Source organism: Talpa europaea (assembly GCF_964194135.1).
Source record: "Talpa europaea genome assembly, chromosome: 1".
NCBI lineage: Eukaryota > Metazoa > Chordata > Mammalia > Eulipotyphla > Talpidae > Talpa > Talpa europaea.
In genome coordinates, this window is record NC_140073.1 from 138813341 (window position 1) to 138832525 (window position 19185).

General features: G+C 34.9%; 1 protein-coding gene across 2 annotated transcripts in view; it reads right to left on the reverse strand.

Moving 5' to 3' along the window:
- The window catches only part of ERBB4 (erb-b2 receptor tyrosine kinase 4), a gene marked incomplete at both ends in the record, with an annotated part of 956569 nt that overhangs the window by 312264 nt on the left and 625120 nt on the right, over window positions 1–19185 (reverse strand). For both annotated transcript variants that reach the window (XM_084249633.1, XM_084249632.1), the window contains one exon: window positions 12083–12217. In XM_084249633.1, the coding sequence (XP_084105759.1) occupies window positions 12083–12217 (135 nt within the window). The remainder of the gene's footprint in view (window positions 1–12082; window positions 12218–19185) is intronic.

A 19185-nucleotide genomic window follows, 5' to 3' on the forward strand; every position in this document is an offset into this window, starting at 1 on the left:
CAGAGGTTTAGGGTCACACATGTATTTTACCATATTACACAGACCACAAAGGTTGTGGGGAAAAGTGGAACATCACCAGATGTTTCTTAATGATAATCATTTCACGTTTATGTTCCTTGTTTTATAGTTTTAATTTTTTAAATTGTAGAAGAATACACATAATATAAAATTTACCATCTAAACAATTTGAAATGTACAGTTCAGTGGTATGAAATACATTCTCACTGTTGTGGGAAAATGATCAACATCTATCTCTAGAACTCTCTTCATCATGTAAACTAAAACAATGTACTCAATAAACAATAGCTGCATTCTACCCTCTTCCAAGCTCCTAGCAACTACCATTATACATTTTTGTCTTTTCTGCCTTTAAGATTTTCACTACTCGGGCCTCCCTGGTGGCGCAGGTGGTTGAACGCAGCACTGTGAAGCTGTACACTGCCTCTGCAGTGGCAGTTCGATCCCCGCCGGCTGCAGAGCAACCCACATGGCGTGGCACACCTCTCCTGCCTTGTCCGCTGCTCCCCTCAGCAGTGTATTTCAGTCTTTCTGCCTGTTTTGTTCCCCACTCTCTCTGGTGAATTGTCTCACCCTCCCACAGATCTGGCCTATACCCCGGTTCTTGTATAAATAAAGTAAATCTTAAAAAAAAAAATTTCACTACTCTAAGTTTCACATCTAAATGGAAGCATATGTCATTTGTCTTTTTGTAACTGATTTTTTTTCCACTAAAGATAATGCCCTCAAGGTTCATCCATGTTGTATTATATTCATAATTTCCTTTATCTTAAAGGCAGAGTAATATTCCAGAGTGATTGTGCACATTTTGTTTATCCAGTCATCCATGAACACACAGTTGGAAAAGACAAATATATATATATATATATATATATATATATACATATATACACACACACACACACACACACATAAAATGAAAATTGTCAGAGAGAAAATCTTTTTAAAATTTACTTTAAGTTTCAAAGAAATAATAAAATTTGAAAACTATTCTATCTGGACAACTAGAACTTCAGAGACCTGATATTTTGTATAATTTTGAACTCTTCAATCATTCACTGGAATAAAGCAAATCCCCATTACTAAAAATTGCAAGTTACTGAGACTTCCAGTGACCCAAAAATGAGACTCTTAACACCTACCTTACAGAATTTTTATGGGAATTAGAAATGGGGATCTTTAAGTGCTAGTGGCACACTAGGCTCAAATGATCATAGGGATGTAAGGCGCTGCTATTGTTATTGCTGAAATTGGTGATCTAGAAGGTTTATATTACAACTGAGAGCTACTGCTCTCTAAGACGGGATATAGGTATTTGTATATTTGGTCATTGGCTCATTTGAATCAAGCTCACATATTCTGTGCCAATTTTGATTCAGGATATAATCTGAAATCATAAGAGGATTTACTAATCATTCTACTAGCATAGAGATCTTATACTAGGCCAATGTTAATTATATACATGCCTAGAATTATTTGGGAAATTTTGAAGATAGGCATATTCCCATCCTTAAACCAACTTACTCAGGGACAATCTGTGGGAATGGATTCTGGTGCATGTCCAAGATTAGAAACCACTCATCTTCTTTATATCTTTGGATATAAAGAAACTTGTCTCTTTATAATATTTAGACCATACTACACATCTTTGCTGTCACTTAATTTAAAATAGCTTTCCATTCAACAAGTTATAGTCATGATGAGTTATTTGAAGGGTAGAAAACTGATCATATTAAAAATGGTATGCTTGTGGATAGAGAAGCTAATCTTTGAGACAGAAACTTGGTTTATTCTGAGAGGAATCACTACTGGAAGACTTTCAGTCAAATAGAGGTAACCTCCATCAATAGTTCTTGAGAAAACCTTGAGCACATTAGTTAACATAAATGCAGAATCTAAGTAAACTAATGATTTAGTGGAAAAACATTAGCAGAACATGATCGTGAACAGTCAAGTATTTTCTCTCTGTAGAGTTTGACTTCAATTGACCTGACCATAAAGGGGTTGTTCTTTCTTAAGTTGTGTGCAAATGTATGTGTGCATACATGGGTGTACATATGTGCATGAATGTAGTGTGTGTTTATGTGTGTGTGTGTTTCAACATTTGCTCCAAAGGAGAGTTAGTCCCTATGGGACTAAGAGATACAATCAGTTCATACCAGGCATGACGTATAGGCTCATTTTCTCTTTTTTTATCATCTCGCACAGAAACAATAAGCACTTAGTGGGCTTAGTATAGCACATCAAGGACAAAGCATGTCTTGATGTTAACACATGGTGGTAATAAACAAAATCAACCATGAGGATTTCTAGAATTTTGAGGGCTGATTGTTAAATATGAAATGATGTAATTGTTGTGGTACAGCAGCCAGACACAGGGCAGCCAGGTGGGTTGGGGGGCCAGGAGACTGGCAGGCCCCCCCATCCCCCAGTGAATCCTTGGTCTTTCTCTTTGGGCTCTCTGGAGTCATCTCTTGTGTGGTCCTGCCTTTCTGTAATCACTCATCATCTCATAGTCCACTTCTGAGTGACACCAACCTTATCGCCTCAGCCTCTAGGCTCAGGTGTGGCCATGCCCATCCCATACCCAAGTGTCCACCATCAAGCATGCATGACCCTCACCAGCTCCCAAGCACCTTTGGCATTCAAGGCCACTTGTGATAGCCACAGAGGCCAATGATGTAAAAGCCTGACCAATTCATTTACCCTACAGTGAGCAATTAAACTTTATTACAAAGGTAATATATAGATACTTAATGACTTGATCAATTTATAATATTTTATAACTTACCTATAAATTTGAATTTAGGTACATCTATAGATTCTGTATAATAGAAATACTACATGGCAGTGTTTTAATTGGGCATCTTTTCCAAGATTCTCATTGGTTGCATGAAAGAGATAATGATAGGAATATTTTCACTATGGATATTAGCAAACTTTACAAATTGGGTCTTTTTATTTTTTGAGTTGTTACTCAAAATTTATCAACACACCACTGACATGTGGCATATTTTAAGACTGAAGACACAGTGCTTTGGAAAATGCACTATTATAAATTTTCTAAGGGAATATGATATATTCTCTGTGTGGAGTAGCTATTTCCTTATGTAAGAAATTGGTATTTCTGCTAAATAAACAGAAAATGAAATGAATCTTCATCCGGAGAAGGACAAAAAGGTAAAGGAGAAACTAGAAATTCCTTAAGGCATGGAGACAGCCAGGAGGTGTCAGGTGTGAGGGATATGCTCACCTGTAAACATGAGCAGAAATACAAAGGTCAAGTTTGGGTCCCTCACCCCAATCATTCTTACTATGAGCAACATGTTAATAACAAGTCTCATTTGTGTTTTGAAGGAATTGGGATTTCATTTTGGATCTTAAGGGCAGTTGAGGGTATGCGCTGCACAGCAGTTAGGTTATTGGTAGCAGAGGCTGGAAGTTGGCAGAAGAGAATAAAACCAAAGTGAAAAAGAGACTAAGGAATTTATTCCAGATTTTAGGTGGCTTACATGTAAAAAGGAAAGTAAAAGCTTAATTTATGATCATAAACTGCTGAGACTAATGTTTATACAAATAAATGTGTGCACATATTTGTACAAATGTTTGCTTATGTATGCATTAACCATATACCAGTGTGGGGGGGTGTGTATGAGTGAGTGAGTGAGAGAGAGAGAGAGTGAGTGAGAGAGAGAGTGTGTGAGTGTGAGTGTGACTGTGTGTGTGTGTGTGTGTGTGAGAGAGAGAGAGAGAGAGAGAGAGAGAGAGAGAGAGAGAGAGAGAGAGTAGCAATCAATTAGCTCAGACAGTTCAGGAAAAATATGAGATCTGAGATGAGCTAAGTCTGTCTGTTTCCCAGGGTTGAGGTGAAGTACTGCTAAGGAATATCCTGACACTTTCTAGAAGACAGGGGTCAAACTTTTTTTGCAAAAATGTAAAATTAACGCACTTTTATTCGAAAACCCTAAGAACAAGAAAATTAAGCTAGCTGATACACTGTGTTAATATCTTGCAATGCTTTTAAAACTTTCAGAAAGTTTACTCCTGGAATGAATGTCAGTTGTAGGGTAAAGAAAATGTCAGGCTTTTCTGCCCTTCCGCCATCAGGATAGATGATGGATCCTTGTCCTGAATGCATGCCTGATGGCGGGCACCTGGAAAAGGGTGTGGGCATAGGTAGATGGGATTCAGCTGAGCTAAGACTGTGCTTTTTAAGGGCGGCGTCACGGGGCGCCAGGAGCCCCAGCCAGCAGCAGTAGAAGCCGAAGCCGAAGCAGAAGCCGAGAAGCAGCAGAACGAACGCCAGAGAGTCCAGATAGAGTGAAGACTTGCTGGGGGCTGGGAGGCCTGCCAGCCTCCCAGCCAGCACCCCTGCCTGCCATATGCCTGGTGAACCCCAAATAAAAAACCTGCAAAACTACTGAGGACCCTGACTCCTCCTTTACCCGGTCTGCATGGGATCAGAAAACCTGCACTGTGCCTGTTCCTGCCCCTTACAGTCAGTTGACCTGGAAATCCTTTTTAAAACTGCAGCAAGAAAGACACTCTCAATAAGGCTCAGGTTCAAGTCCTTACACTCATTAACAGAATTAAAAAGACAGCAGAGCTGCCATGTAATGATCTTATTTTTTTTAACCACCTTTCTAGATTATGTTAGTTCTGTTTGTGAATAGTTTATAATAATTGTTTCTGAGTTCATAAGTGACTTATTTTTGTTTTACTAGGTCATACTGATGAAGAATTTATTTTATAAATCTTTTCAAACAGCCATCTTTTGTATTCATATGTATTCAATATTCCTTTCTAACATTTCCACATATTTCCCTTAAGTTTTTAAATATACTTTAAAGTACTCTGCATGATTTGATCAATGCATACATTTATGTAAAACTATGTATGACATATATACATACAGAACCAAAAGTTTTTCTGGAACGACTTGTGGGCAAATTTTTGCTATTGTTTTTGAGTCTATCACAAAAGCTCAAACTTAGAAGAAGGTATCTATTTTATGGAAATATTTTTATTTTTTGTTTTTTTAAAGATATATTTATGCATGAAAGAACTGGAATGTAGGCCAGAGGTATGGGGGTGGCGAGAGGATTCACCAGAGACAGTGTGGGGAGCAGAACAGGCAGATGGACTGAAATACACTGTTAAGGGGAGCAGTGGGAGAGACAGAAGAGGTCTGCTGCACCCTGAGTGGGTCAGCTCCCTGGCTGGGGATCAAGCTCAGAAGGGTTTAATAGCTTGATAGCGCTGAGACTTAACCCCTACCCCACCAGGGAGGCCCATAAATATTTTTTATATTGATGGAATAACAAAAGTTGATAAATTAAGAAAGTTAGGTTTAATTATACCCTGTGGCTTATTTATTTTTTAATTACACTCTATTTTCTCATTCAAGAAAGTTACCTATGTGAGATACTATATGCAGTATTAATTAGGCATTGGCAATTACTAAGATACATAAGAATCATTAAATGAAATGCATAATTTTAAGTTTTACTAATGGTTTTAATGGAGGCAGAACATCTGTCTTAAATAATTAGTCCTGGAATTGTTTGTGAATATTATGCATGTGCCAAATCCCCTATGTTCCCACTTCTTTCATTTGCTGGTATTTGGTTTTAGCAAACAATTGAGAAGGAGTGGTGCATCTGGTGTAAGGTACAGAAAAGACTGTGGTATTTGGAGCATTTGAGGTTTGCTCCTTTCAGTGTCCTGGTGAGACCAAGCTATAAAATACTACCTTTCAGGTTCCTAAAACACACATGAAAGTTAGAAATATAACAAAATGTTCACTAATTAATATGCAATGAAAATATAACTGTCACCTATTATAAAAATACTTCTGTTCACATATGGTCAATTCACATGAAAAAACAAATTATAATAAGAAGGCACTTTATCTTAAGAAATCATTTTCATATTTTGAAATATATTAGCCTATTTATTCTTTATAATACCCCCATGAAATTGATAGTATCAGCCCTGGTCAGAAACCTGTGTCATCTTTCAGGCCTGACCATAAGCAATTACAAAAGCTTACCTAGCTGGTAGCACAAAGGAAAGTTCTCTTCACACCAGATTTGATGCCCAACCAACTGAGTACTGACCCAGTACTCAGTACTTTTCCACTCTTAGTCCTTCCTCCTCTCTCTCCCTGCCTCCCTCTGGGCCCCAAGTCCACAAAATAAGGTGTCTTTATTTGAGCACCCTCAGCTGTGAGAGAATACCTCAGGTTTGTGCTGATCATCTGTCCTCGCCTGGAGCTTTCCCTGGGGGTTGATGAGACAACAGAGGAGTCTGTGCCTTCTCCAGCTGCCTCTTAGTTTACACTCCCAGAAAGTGATTAAAAGTTTGACGGTCTCCTTCTTTTGGGCTGTTTGTCTTAATCAACCACCACACCTTCACCTAGCAGCTCAGCTCTCAGCTTAGCTTTGCTCAGCTCTTGACACTCTTATAAATGCAAACAGAGTACTGAGAGCAGAAGTGACTTGCCCAAGGTCAAACAGATTATAAGTGGCAGTGCTAGGTTTTAAATCAGCCAATTCTGCTCCCAAATTCATTCTCTTAACTACACAATACTTTTTCTTGGGAAAATTCAATGTCTATTTTTTTCACACATATTCTGATATATCCCATTTACTTAATTTTTAGAAGGCAACTATTTCCCATCATTTCATCATTCTTATTGTAATGGGCAATATTATTACAGCGTTCTGAGTGAGACATCATTCACTCTATGATTTTTTTCACTTTGAAGTGTCATTCATAGAATAAATCCTTGGTACTTACCAATAATGTTAGAATATTAAATAATTAATCTAGTTAGGGATTTGTATGAGAAAAATACACTCATCTCTCCCTCAACCTGCTAAAGGTATTAAGATATCTTAAGTATTTTGGAAAATACAATTTAGTTATACTTATTCCTAAATCATATTTTTAAGGCAGAGGTATTATTTTTCTAGAAAGTTGCAAATTTTTCATCAATTGTTTTAATTATAGCTGAAACAGTAAGCCAAAAAGAAACTAAATTCCCTTTAAAAGATGTTGCTTTTTTGCATTAAGAATTGGTGTTTTCAGTGGACTATTGTGGAGGATGAGGGTACCTGGATGGTTGAGAGTGGTGACCTACATCTGAGTGCAACAGGGTTGTCCCCAGGAAAAGGGGAGGTCCCAGGCCCCCTGCTCCACCCAAGGAAGGGTAGAGCTTAGCAGGGAGGAGAAGCTGGGAAGGAGACTAGGAGACTGGAGGAAGTGAGATGGAAAACAAGGAGGAGACCTGGAGGAGGCACATGGAGCAGAGAGATGGTGAAGAAGCTGAATTTGCTTCTTGGCCTTGGGCTGGTTCCCAGGACTTGGGGGACATGGTAGAAGACACTTGAAACCTATGTGGGTGAGAGACCCCTGAGGAGGCTAAGAATGGCAGTGTTTATCTTGATTTTGTTTTTGGGGTTTTTTAAAAAGATTTATTTATGTGTACAAGAACCGGGGTACAGGCCAGAGGTGTGGGGGTTGGGACGTAAGAGGATTCACCAGAGGCAGAGTGGGGAGCAGAACAGGCAGATCGACTGAAATACACTGCTGAGGGGAGCAGCAGGTGAGACAGAAGAGGTCTGCTACACCATGTGGATCACCTCCCTGACAGGGGATCGAACTCATGTGTGCTACTGCAGATTGCTTCATAGTCTTAACCCCTTGCTCCACCAGGAAGACCCCTTGATTTTGATTTTGCTCTTTTCCTTCTGGACTTGTCTGGCCCCTTCTGCCCCTTTCCCATGGGTCCCCAAGAGGGTACCTTGGACTTATGGCTAACTTTTGTGCCTCAGTGTTCCTGTTATGGGCCAACCCTGTTTGGCTGGACATTTTCCCACAAGGAGACAGGAAATTTCGGTGCCTGACTTGGAAACTATATTATTTTGTCTTTTCTGTGTTGCACACTAATTGTATTAAAGTTACTTTCCACTGAAGGTCTATGCACTACAATATATTTTGTCTTAATACAGTAGATAGCAGAAACTATTTAGAGCAGGCAGGTTTGGGGGTTCAAGAGTGTCCCTCACCCTGCCCAGTAACATGAGGAGGTGGAAACCTATGCCTCTAAATCACATACAATGTTGTAACCAAACATTACCTCAATAAAAATATAAAAATTAGTATTTTACCAAAATATGTATTAAGAAATTCTTTGCATAATATCACTTAAGAAACAATTACTCTTAATTTTTTGTCAAAATCACATGATTTCTATGTGTTTACAAGTATTATACAAATTAGTCTCTTTAAACATGCAAGAAAAAGTAGATCTATTTTATCTTACAGTATAATATAAATATAATGTAAATGTAATTATATGAAATAAATTAAGGACATAGCTCCATATTGCCATCTTTACCTGAAAAAAACTTAAAATGGATAAACTTGTCTGTGAGTTATAATTTTCATTTCAATCCATTATTTTGTATATAAATGACTGATGCAAGAAAACATATCTTGGATTCATTTGATTTATCTACTTATGAACTGATTTGTTTCATTTTTATTTATTCAGTAAATATTTGTTATCTATTATTTTTTCACAAGGAATTTCATTTTAGAGTGACACAAAATGTCACTTTTCAACACTGGTCTTTATGGGGTCACCTAGGGAAAGCAACCTAATCTAGCCAGTAAAAAAGAACACTTCTTAGAAGAGATAACGCCTGATAGATGTCTTAAAAGTATGACAAAAATTTAGATAGGCAAACAGAAAAGGAAGGGCAGTACAAAACAAAGAAATTGGAATCACTCATTCCTTACAGGGGTGAAATTCCATACATGGGAGAAAAAGAAGCAGTCTGTTGAAAACTCCAGACCTTTTGTTTTATTTAGAATTGACCCAACACTTGTCCTTGGGAGAGTTTGTAGACAAACTCATGGTTAGATTTCCATTAAATAGAGCTCTTGCTGACATTTTGTTAGGTGGGTTTGTCAGGACTTGAGACAAAGAAAGCAATTAAACATTGTGGCTCTGAATGAAGGGGCTGCTGACCATCAAAGGTTTGGGAAGAGAATTCAAATTATTTGCCCATTTCTGGGCATTATTTTTTGTTGAGTTATAAGTGTTCTTTATATATTTTTTATATTAATCCTTTATCAGCTATATAATTTATAACTCTTTACTCTCCATAAGTTGTCTTTTCACTGTATTGATTATGTCTTTTGAGGCACAGAAGTTTTTAAGTTTAATGTGGTCCTATTTGTCTACTTTTGCGATTGTTGTTTGTGTTTTTGGTGTCATATACAAGAATAATTGCCAAATTCAATGTCATAAAGCCTTTCTTCTATATTTTCTTCCAGGCCTTTTATGGTTTTTGGTATCACATTTAGATCTTTGATCCATTTTGAGTTAATTTTATATATAGTGCAAGACATAAGTCCAATTCCTGTCTTATCTATGTGGATGTCCACAGGGGTATCTGATTTCCCCAACACCATTTATTTAAGTGACTAGCCTTTGAAAATATCATTCATGCTGTTCACTGCTTCAAAATTAGTTACATATTAATCCTACTGTTAGAAATTTTATTTAACATACCCCTAAAGAAAACTATTAATTTATCATGTGTTTTTAAACATGTTTATAAATGCATTTCAATATGATTTATTTCTTTTCTGGTATTTTAAAACTTAATTTATGTATTTTTGATGTAAATTATTTATTTTGTACTTATTCACTCACTTCAAAACATTTTAAGAAGGGAATCTCTGGGTTTCACAAGGGTGCACTGACCTCAAAAAATGTAGGAATTTAGAAGTTATTTCAGTAACTCAGGCAACAAATAAAGTCATGAACTAAGGCAATGGTAAAAAGACACACATAAAATAAAATAAAAGGGCAAAAATCATCATGATATAGTGATTCATTAAATGTAAAGAGTCAAGGAGAGTGCCCAAATGATGATCACCAGATTTTTTAATTGGGTGACTTACTGGTTGGTCATTAGGGAAGAAATTGCATTTAAAACTATGAGAGTGCCTAAGGTCATCCATAGGGAGAAGATGGAAAAGATAAAAACATAGGAAGCCAATATTCAAGGATAAGCAATTCATTATTACCTGCTATTATGTCATTTAAAATGTATAGTGTGGCAGCAAATAGGACTGCTATGCAAAAATAGAATGTCAACAAACACTTGGAGCTTAACTTGCAAAGGACCATTGGTTATGACTCTACTTTGCATTTATGATTTTTGCACCAGCAATTATTTGCATGCAAAAACAAATACGGCTATGTTTGCCTAATTGTAGGCACAGCCACCCAAATGTGTCCTCAAAAGAGTAACACAAAAAAGATGTTATCTGCTAAGGAACAGCAAACCCCTCAGACCTTTCCTTTTCTACATCCTGTAAGATCAGTGAGTACTCTCTCTTTTGGCTTCAGTGTTGGGTTTACACTTTCCTGGCCTCATTTATGCATTACAGGTTAGTCACTTTGACAAGATGAGAGTCAGCATTCCTTTTATCAAACTATTATGCCTTCCCCCTTCCCCAAATAAAATGTGCCACAATATGGACATGCTGAAAATGGAATTCATTTCTAAAACACGTCATTTGTCTTGTTAGAATGAAAAGATTAAATATTTCATTCATATGTAATTTTACAAGGTAGGCAACTTGAACAAAGATGAAATCTCATACAAATTTTTACTTGAAGATGTGACAAGAAAATTGTTACTCTACTTTTTAAAAAAAATAGCCATTTATTAAAAACACAGCTGTCAGTTTAGATCAAATATATTCATATTTTCCCATTATATTGTTAGGACCATCATGAAATTTAATAATTGTCCCTTGGAGTTTGATTTTTCTACAAAAGTGTCATAACACAATCAGTACTACAGCAAATAATTATTGAATTGTGAGAAAGTAGTTATAATTTCAGGTGGGAAATGCATAATAATAGATGAGAAATACAAAACCCAAGTTAACACTTGATAACAATTCTGTTCTCATACAAATGTCAGTAAAAATAAATGCAGGGGCAACAGCCTACTTTATGGAATTGAAACAGATTCCAGACAGAATAATTTCCAAATGTTTTAGTGACAGTTTAAATATTATTTACTTATCATTTAATCATATTAAACACTTTGAGTCTTATAAATCCCCTGTGGTAGAAAGAATATGCACATTAAAAATGGGAAATTGGGGGCCTCCCTGGTGGCACATGGGTTAAAGTCTCAGTGTTATCAAGCTATTGCCAGCTACTGCAGCATGAGTTTGATCCCCAGCCAGGGAGCTAATGCACATGATGTAGCAGACCTCTCCTGTCTCGCCTGCTGCTCGCCTCAGCAGTGTATTTCAGTAGATCCACCTGTTCTGTTCCCGAGTCTATTGCTGGTGAATCCTCTCACCCTGCACCTCTGGCCTATTCCCTAGTTATTGTAGGCAAAAATAAATAAAAAGTCAAAAAAATTAATAACATAGGAAATTGGGTAGTATATTATGCTAATGACAAAAATCAGAATGCAATATATTCCTGCCATACTAAATCTATATTTCTTCACTCTATTTATAGTCTTTAAAATTGTTATAAAGTGTTACAAGAAAAGTTAGGGGCAAATGACGGCTTAGAAATTCTACAATTTTCACTAGTTTTAACATTTTTAATTAAAAATTTTCAGTGACTGGAAAGAACCCATTTTTGCTCTACTACCTTTTTCTCAGTGGTATTTGACTGACAAAGATCTGAAGCAGTAGCTAGACACCAGTCTTAAATGCATGGATACTCTGGCAAACATTTGGACATTGGAAATATGAACAAATATTTCAGATTTAGCAAAAAGGGGTCATGTTAAAAAAATGAGAATTTGTAAAGGGGAAGTATCATTCCAAAAAGAAAGTTAATTAGAAGAAAAAGGGCAGCCATTTCTTCCATATGCCATATATAACAGAAAATTTCAATGGACACAACCGCAGTGCAAAAAATTATAATGTCATAATAATCATGTTATTCATTTTCAAACAGGGTAGAAGAACATTCTGAGACATTATGAAGGACAGTGCTACTCACATCCTGCGCTACCATTTGTTGACACCAGAGTCAAGTTGGAAGGCCATGGATTCCGAACAATATCTTGCCAATGAATTGTATCTGTATAACAAAGGAATTTGTTCTGGTCTACATAGACTCCACCATTTAGGATTTCTGTATTAAAACAAACAAACAGAAATTTGTTATCATAATTCTTGTTAATGAGAAAAGTAGTCAATAAAATTATTTATTCTTAAACTATTTTCAATGTTAGCATTACCTTGTTAATAGCCAAGATATCTTTTAAAATATATTTCATTGAATCATGTGAAATGAGTCAGAAATTTCAAGATAGAAAAATATAAAGAAAACCAACCACTCATAATCAAAAGGCTTACAGGGAAACACTCTTAACATTTTGGTACAGATACCATTAATTTTTTTTGTTTTATTCCCCGATACAGTTAGAATGATATTGCATATAGTATTTTATAACCTGTTAGTTTTATCTTATTTTACATTATGTATTTCTAATGGTAATTAAGTATTATGCTACTGTATGTTGATTTTAATGAGGATATGATAGGCCACAGGATAAATTAATAGCATTTTTCTAGACAATCCCTCTTTTTGGTATTTGTTTATCTCTGATTAGTTCTTTTAGAATAAATTTCCACAAATGACATTCCAAGGTCACAGAGTGTGAATATTTTGGTGAGCTGTGGTACAAGTTGTCAACTTTAGAAAAATGTGACACTGATTGGTGTGAGTAGGTAAATAATTAGTACAAAATGGAAACTAAAACTAATACTTCAATCACAAAAATGTTCTGTCATCTCAAATGGAATTAATAAAATTATTCTTTAAGAACAACACAAAACAAGATATAATAAATAAAAATCCTGGCCCACTGGAATAATTGCATGGCTGTGAGTGAAATCCATGAAAGCCAAATTTTACTTCATTCTATTTCACAGCACTTGACTTGATCTGTTAATATGTCCCCATAGTTGATCATATACATAGATTTTCCTTCAGATAGCTTTATATTATCCAGAAAAAAATGTGTAAGATATTTCCTCTAAAATGCTGTTCTTATTATTTGAATAAATTGGTTAGAAAAAAACAGCAAATTTTCCTACCCAATGTTTGCCACATTTCTCCCTATTATCCAATACAAACAGACTTTAACATAAATCATAGTCTATAAAGCAGTAAGTTAAAAGCAACAAAAATGAAGCTAACAGTTTAAATAGAGAGGGAAGGATTTTTCTCACATAATATGTCTGCAGGATACAACTGCAGAGAATAGTTTAACAGCTTTGTAGGTCCCATGGCCTACTATATCATCCTCAGTGTTGGATTTATTCCTTATAGGAACAAGGTGGCTACTGGATCTAAAGATGTTTGCTCTGAAGTTTTGGAGGTCGAAGCAGAAGAGCAAATAAGATACTTCATTTTTGTGAGTCTCTGACTATTTGAGAAGAGAAGCCTCCCGAGGATGATGTATACATTTTCTTGGCCAGAATAATATCCCATGACCATTCCTATTATAAGAGAAGTTGAGTAAACAAGAAGTTAGGTGGACATATATCCACTAGAAGAAAATTCATACAAGAAAGATTGTTAGTGATGAAGACGGCAACTGACCTCATCTTCTATTGTGACTTTAAGAAAATAATTTCTCCTGTACAGCACTGCAAGCTAAATTTTTAAGATCTACCTTAAATCAAAGAGGGAGATAGGAGAATGTGAGACCACTTGCGGGATATTTGTGGGAGCATGGGTGGTACGCCTATTTAAAATGCCTTATTGCATTGTATATAAAACCCTCCAGATTAATTCTGACATTGCAAGGTTGCCCACATTTTAAATCACCCCCACTCCCATCATCAATTCTTTCACTGACTATTGGTTTCATTTTCTCAGGTAAGGAAAAAAAAGAAACAAAAAGAAATTAGATAATCATTCTACTTCTAAATCCCAGTTCATTATTTTTCATGACCTAACCATACAACCTCCATCAAAGCAGAAGGGAGATGTAAGATGTAAGAAAGATTCTGAAAATGGATTTCTACATTAATGTTGGGCATTAAGTTTCTATCTAAGAAATGTGAAAATCTCATACTAATAGCTTTCTCATGAGACATTAGGTGATGCTCTTCCGCTCTAGGAATAATTCTTCATTAGGTGACAAAGAAGAGATTTTGACTGCTATCCAGGAAATGAAGGTTATTTTTCAGTCTACATTTGGAAAAGCTCTACTTAAAAAATGTGAATAGAAAAGGTAATAGCTCAAACATTGGAGAAAGAGTCTGTATTTTTCAGGAGTCACATTTTAATTCAAATACCTCATACTGAAGGAACACAGTATCCATCTCCAACTTCCTATCTAAAAATATTCAAATAGAATCTGATTATATTATATTGAATAATAATCTCATCAAATCCTTTTCTTCAACAATATTAATCTGCTACCAATGTTGACATTTGTTTCTTAGAAATATTCAGTTCAAGAGCTTGGTTTTACTTGGAAAAGAGATTTAGAAATGAGGCAATAATAATTCAAGTATAATCTTACATGTTAAAATTTCAAATTAGGACTACAATTGTGATCAGTCTGGATGATATTTTTATCATCCTAAAATCAAATTCTGGCATCTGGCAGTAATTCTGGCTAAGAGGATTTATAAATTTTCAGTATTTAATTATGGAGAGTTTATTTAAAAAAATGTCCTTTTTTATATCTGGCTTAGATCCTATTTTGCTGTTAAATGTCAACAGCCCACATAAGAGAGTTTTAATATGCAATTTATCTTATGTTTTTTGATGAACTTGATAGCCTAAATATTTGCAAGGAGATAATGTTAAAATTGCATTTATTCATTAGTATAACTCACATTGATTTTATAATTTTATGATAATTTTAAATACTAATTTTAGTATAAATATTTTAAATGTTAATTTTATATATTTTGTGGGAAAATATTTAGTTAAATTCATTTTTGGACAAAGAAAATTCTTTAACTTTAAGAAATTTGTTAGAGACACAGATTATTTACTGAACAAAAGGGATACCTAATGTTTCTGCCCCAGTTGACAACAGAGGCTTGCTTAGATTTTTAGATCAGAGAAAGGAAGGATAAAAAGAGAAAAAAGCTTGGTTGGGTGTTTACCCAAGAATGTATTAGAGAAATGTCTAACTGTACTCCATATCTATCTTTGCTAAACACAAGAAAAGTAGAACTTTCCATAGGTTTTATTAAGGATTTATTTTGCTACACAGTTCCCCTCCCACTAGAAGGAAATAAATGATTAATAATTAAATATTTAAACTATAACAAAAAAGCAATTTCTAATTATACAAGAGAAAGGAAGATAAGGCACAGATTTAATTGATCTTAAAACAAGAAGCATAAAACCTGGAAGAGTAAAGAGTTTAATATGTAAGTGAACTCAAGGTAATTACATTTTATTATATTTTACTTCCACTGTAAAAATAGATGAGAATAAATTAAGACGGACACCAATAGGTTCTTGGTCATTTGAATAATCTGTAGTTAAAAGCTGCCATGAGTTTCCTTATCGCATTATAAAAAATATTTCTGGCAGGCCTCCCCTAGTGGTTGAGCGCTGGGTTGCGAGGCTGCCTGCAGCCTCTGCAGCACCAGTTCGATCCCGGTCCCACAAAAAAAAAAAAAAAAAAAAATTTCTGGCAAGTTCACAAACCAGAAAAGTATCTTCTTAATAAACATCATGATTAAATATAGTGATATATTAAATATGACATTCTATGGAAAAAGTATCTTTTTGTTAATGAAAAATTCCAGTAAACACTTAAATATGTTTGTGTCTCAACATTTTCTACTACCTTAATGCATCCAGGTCAAGTAAAAGATACCATGAACTTTCTGTATTTAAAGTAAGTAAATAGTAATCTGCACTACCCTCCAATATGCTGAATTTGAATTATATGTAAGTATACAACTTATAACTGAATATATAATTGGTGAACTCTGTGAATATAGGGGATCTTTTTCATTGTTGCAACTATAGCTTCAAACCTGGCGCAACAGGTACTTAATGAATATTTGTTAAATTGAAATAAAAAAAACATGAATTTGCCTTCAATATTGATCAGTTACCATTTATGACTGTTCTAATTTTGAATTAAATTCTGATCAAATCAAACTCATACTGAAAGCCATCCATTTCCATAAACACTCTAAGGTCATCTTAACTGGGTTATATTGCATTATGTTTGGATTTCCAAGCTCAATAACCAATGTTTAGCTTCAATAAATCACAAACTAGATACACAATAAATATTTGATTCATAAAATCATTCATTTTATCTTGTATATAGGAAAGATATTTTCAGTAGAGCACTAAACATATCTGGATATAGGGGGATATATACAAACATGAGACTTTTATAAGCTGAAATAGAAATTGCTTAATTATATAAAATTATTAAAATTGATGATGTACAAAATTATTCATACAATATGTTTGATATGCATAAGATATATTTAGAGACATAATTGTGTCCCAAATCCTAATTTGTGTACCTCATTCAATTATTATCAAATAAATAATGGTGATTTTGAGCTATCCCAGAGGAACAAAATTCCCTAATCCTGTACAAGTATATAAGAAAGATTTTTCATCAAACTATAAATCCACCTCATATCATTAATTAAATTATTTTTTAGAAAGTTGCAAAATAGCAATGTGACATTTAAGAAAGGACATAAAATATTTTTGTCTTGGCCTTCCTATCCATAATAATTGTTCATTTGGTCATTTCTTCCCTTTATTCTCATTTGTGTGAGTCTCATGGAGAAGGAAATGTTTGTACTATAAAATAAATTTTTTGTTCTCTTTTTTTCCCCAAATACTATTCATTATACTGAATTTGGGGTTGAATAACCAGTATGAAAATCATTAACATTTTGCAAATAAAGTCTCTCAAAAGAAAATGTGATGTAGGTCCCCTGCTGAAATACAGATTAATACGGTCTCTTACTAGGATTAAGAAGTTGACAAAATCGCTTTGACCCCATGCACAATTGATGACCATTTCATAATGTTGTTTCCTTTTTACAAAATAAAGGTTATAATTTTAACCATAATTAGACATAGTCCACTTAATCTATATGATTGCTATAAGCAGCAAACATTCACTTCTATGCATAAAGTTACACAAAATTAACATAATGATCTAGTAAGTAATAACAAAATACTTAACCACAATTCCTGATTGAATTTCTAAATGTCTGGTTATGCATAGGTGCATCTACAGGTCAAGCGTAGAATTAAAATGTTAATAAAAATAAATAAAGATTAGAAATATTGTACTTGTCTTATTATGGTGGGGTCATCTGAATAATGCATATATCAGACTTATATTGCCTATCCATGTCAAAGATCACAACCGAGAAGTCAAAATCTAAAGTGGCAAAAGTCTATTTTGAAAATGAAGCTACAGGAAGCAGTTACTGGGCTTCCTCAGACATAAAGTAATGCATCTTTCTGTCATCACCTTAAGCCACACATGTCTGTTGGCAGATAATGATGCAAAAGTAATATAGCTCACATCATCTACCTGTGATACTTAATACATCATCTCTGGAATGCACTTGGTCCAGAGATCCCTGTATCTTTTCCAAACCCAGACCTTTCATCTGGGGACACAATGAATTGCTGCTACCCCCCTGGGTCAGCCCTCAAGGTTCATTATTAATAAGCTGAGACTCTAAAGGCTAATGAGAACCGGGTGCTTGAGGAGACAATGGCTCATTCATCATCAATCAAGCTTTGAAGTTTTTATACAGATGATTTAAAGAGAGTTGAAGTGTGCAAAATTGAAATGTCACATTTGTATTGGGAGTGGGGAGCGGGTGATAATGTAAATGAGTGATATAACCTTCTGTATTTCAGCTCAATGATCAGTGTCAAAAGCTCATGGATGCAGATACCAAATGTTAGGAAGTAACAATGGACAGTTTCTCAATCAGAGCAAAGCAATTTCAAGAAGAAATTATAGACTCATAGGCTGAAAATCAACTTAAGATGGAAAATAATAGCAAAAATATCTTGATTTCAACTGAACAAAACTCAGTAATACTCTCATAATCTTCCACTATAGGGTTCACCAAAATTCTTAGTTCTCATTATGCTTTGGCTTGAGTCTTAGCTCCTCTTAGACTTTTACCGTGATCACCTTGTTTTAGAGACTGTTTCTAACTCTTATGACACTGATTAACTGAACCGCTTATGTAACAGAGTAAACACTACTTTACTTTGCTATTTATTCTCTTGTGTATTTGTCTTGTCTCCCCTATCACATAGTAGTCTCTAAAGGAAAAGTAACATGACCTACATCATTCTGTGACCCTAGTGTTAAAGGCAGTATCAAGTACATAGTAAATATTCAAAATTTTTGGATGATAATGATAGTCATCTTTAGAATATGGTTAACAGTTGTAAAAAGTTATTTCCTTAATTGATAACATTATGTTACTGATATCACCTCCATATGCACTAGAAACTATTTACAAAATAAATCACATAAAATAACAAATACAATTAGTTTGATCTTTTTTTTACAAGAACTGGGGTGCAGTCCAGAGGTGTGGGGGGCTGAGAGGATTCACCAGAGACAGAGTGGGGAGCAGAAAATGCAGATTGACTGAAATACACTGCTGAGGGAAGCAGCGAACGGGCAAGACAGGAGAAGTCTGTTGCACCATGTGGGAAGCTCCCTGGCCAACTGGGGATCAAACTCATGCTGCAGAGGCTGCAGATACCTTCACAGTGCTATGCCTAACCCCCTGTGCCACCAGGGAGGCCCCTCAATTAGTTTGATCTTAATGAATGAACTTTTCCTGTCCTTTAGGGAAACAGTATCCATCTAAAATCATTGGTATTCTCTGAAGAAAAAAATTAGAAATAAATTTTCTCTGGTATCTGTCTTTAAAGTATAAATACAAGATTTCCATCTCAAATTGTTCTCTAACCTTATTATAAAGTCCATGTTTGTGTCAATATGTTTAATATTTTTCCTCAAATAATTTCTCCTATACTTGTACTCCCTTATTTTATTTCTGTTAAAAACAGAATAGTACACAGTAAAAGAC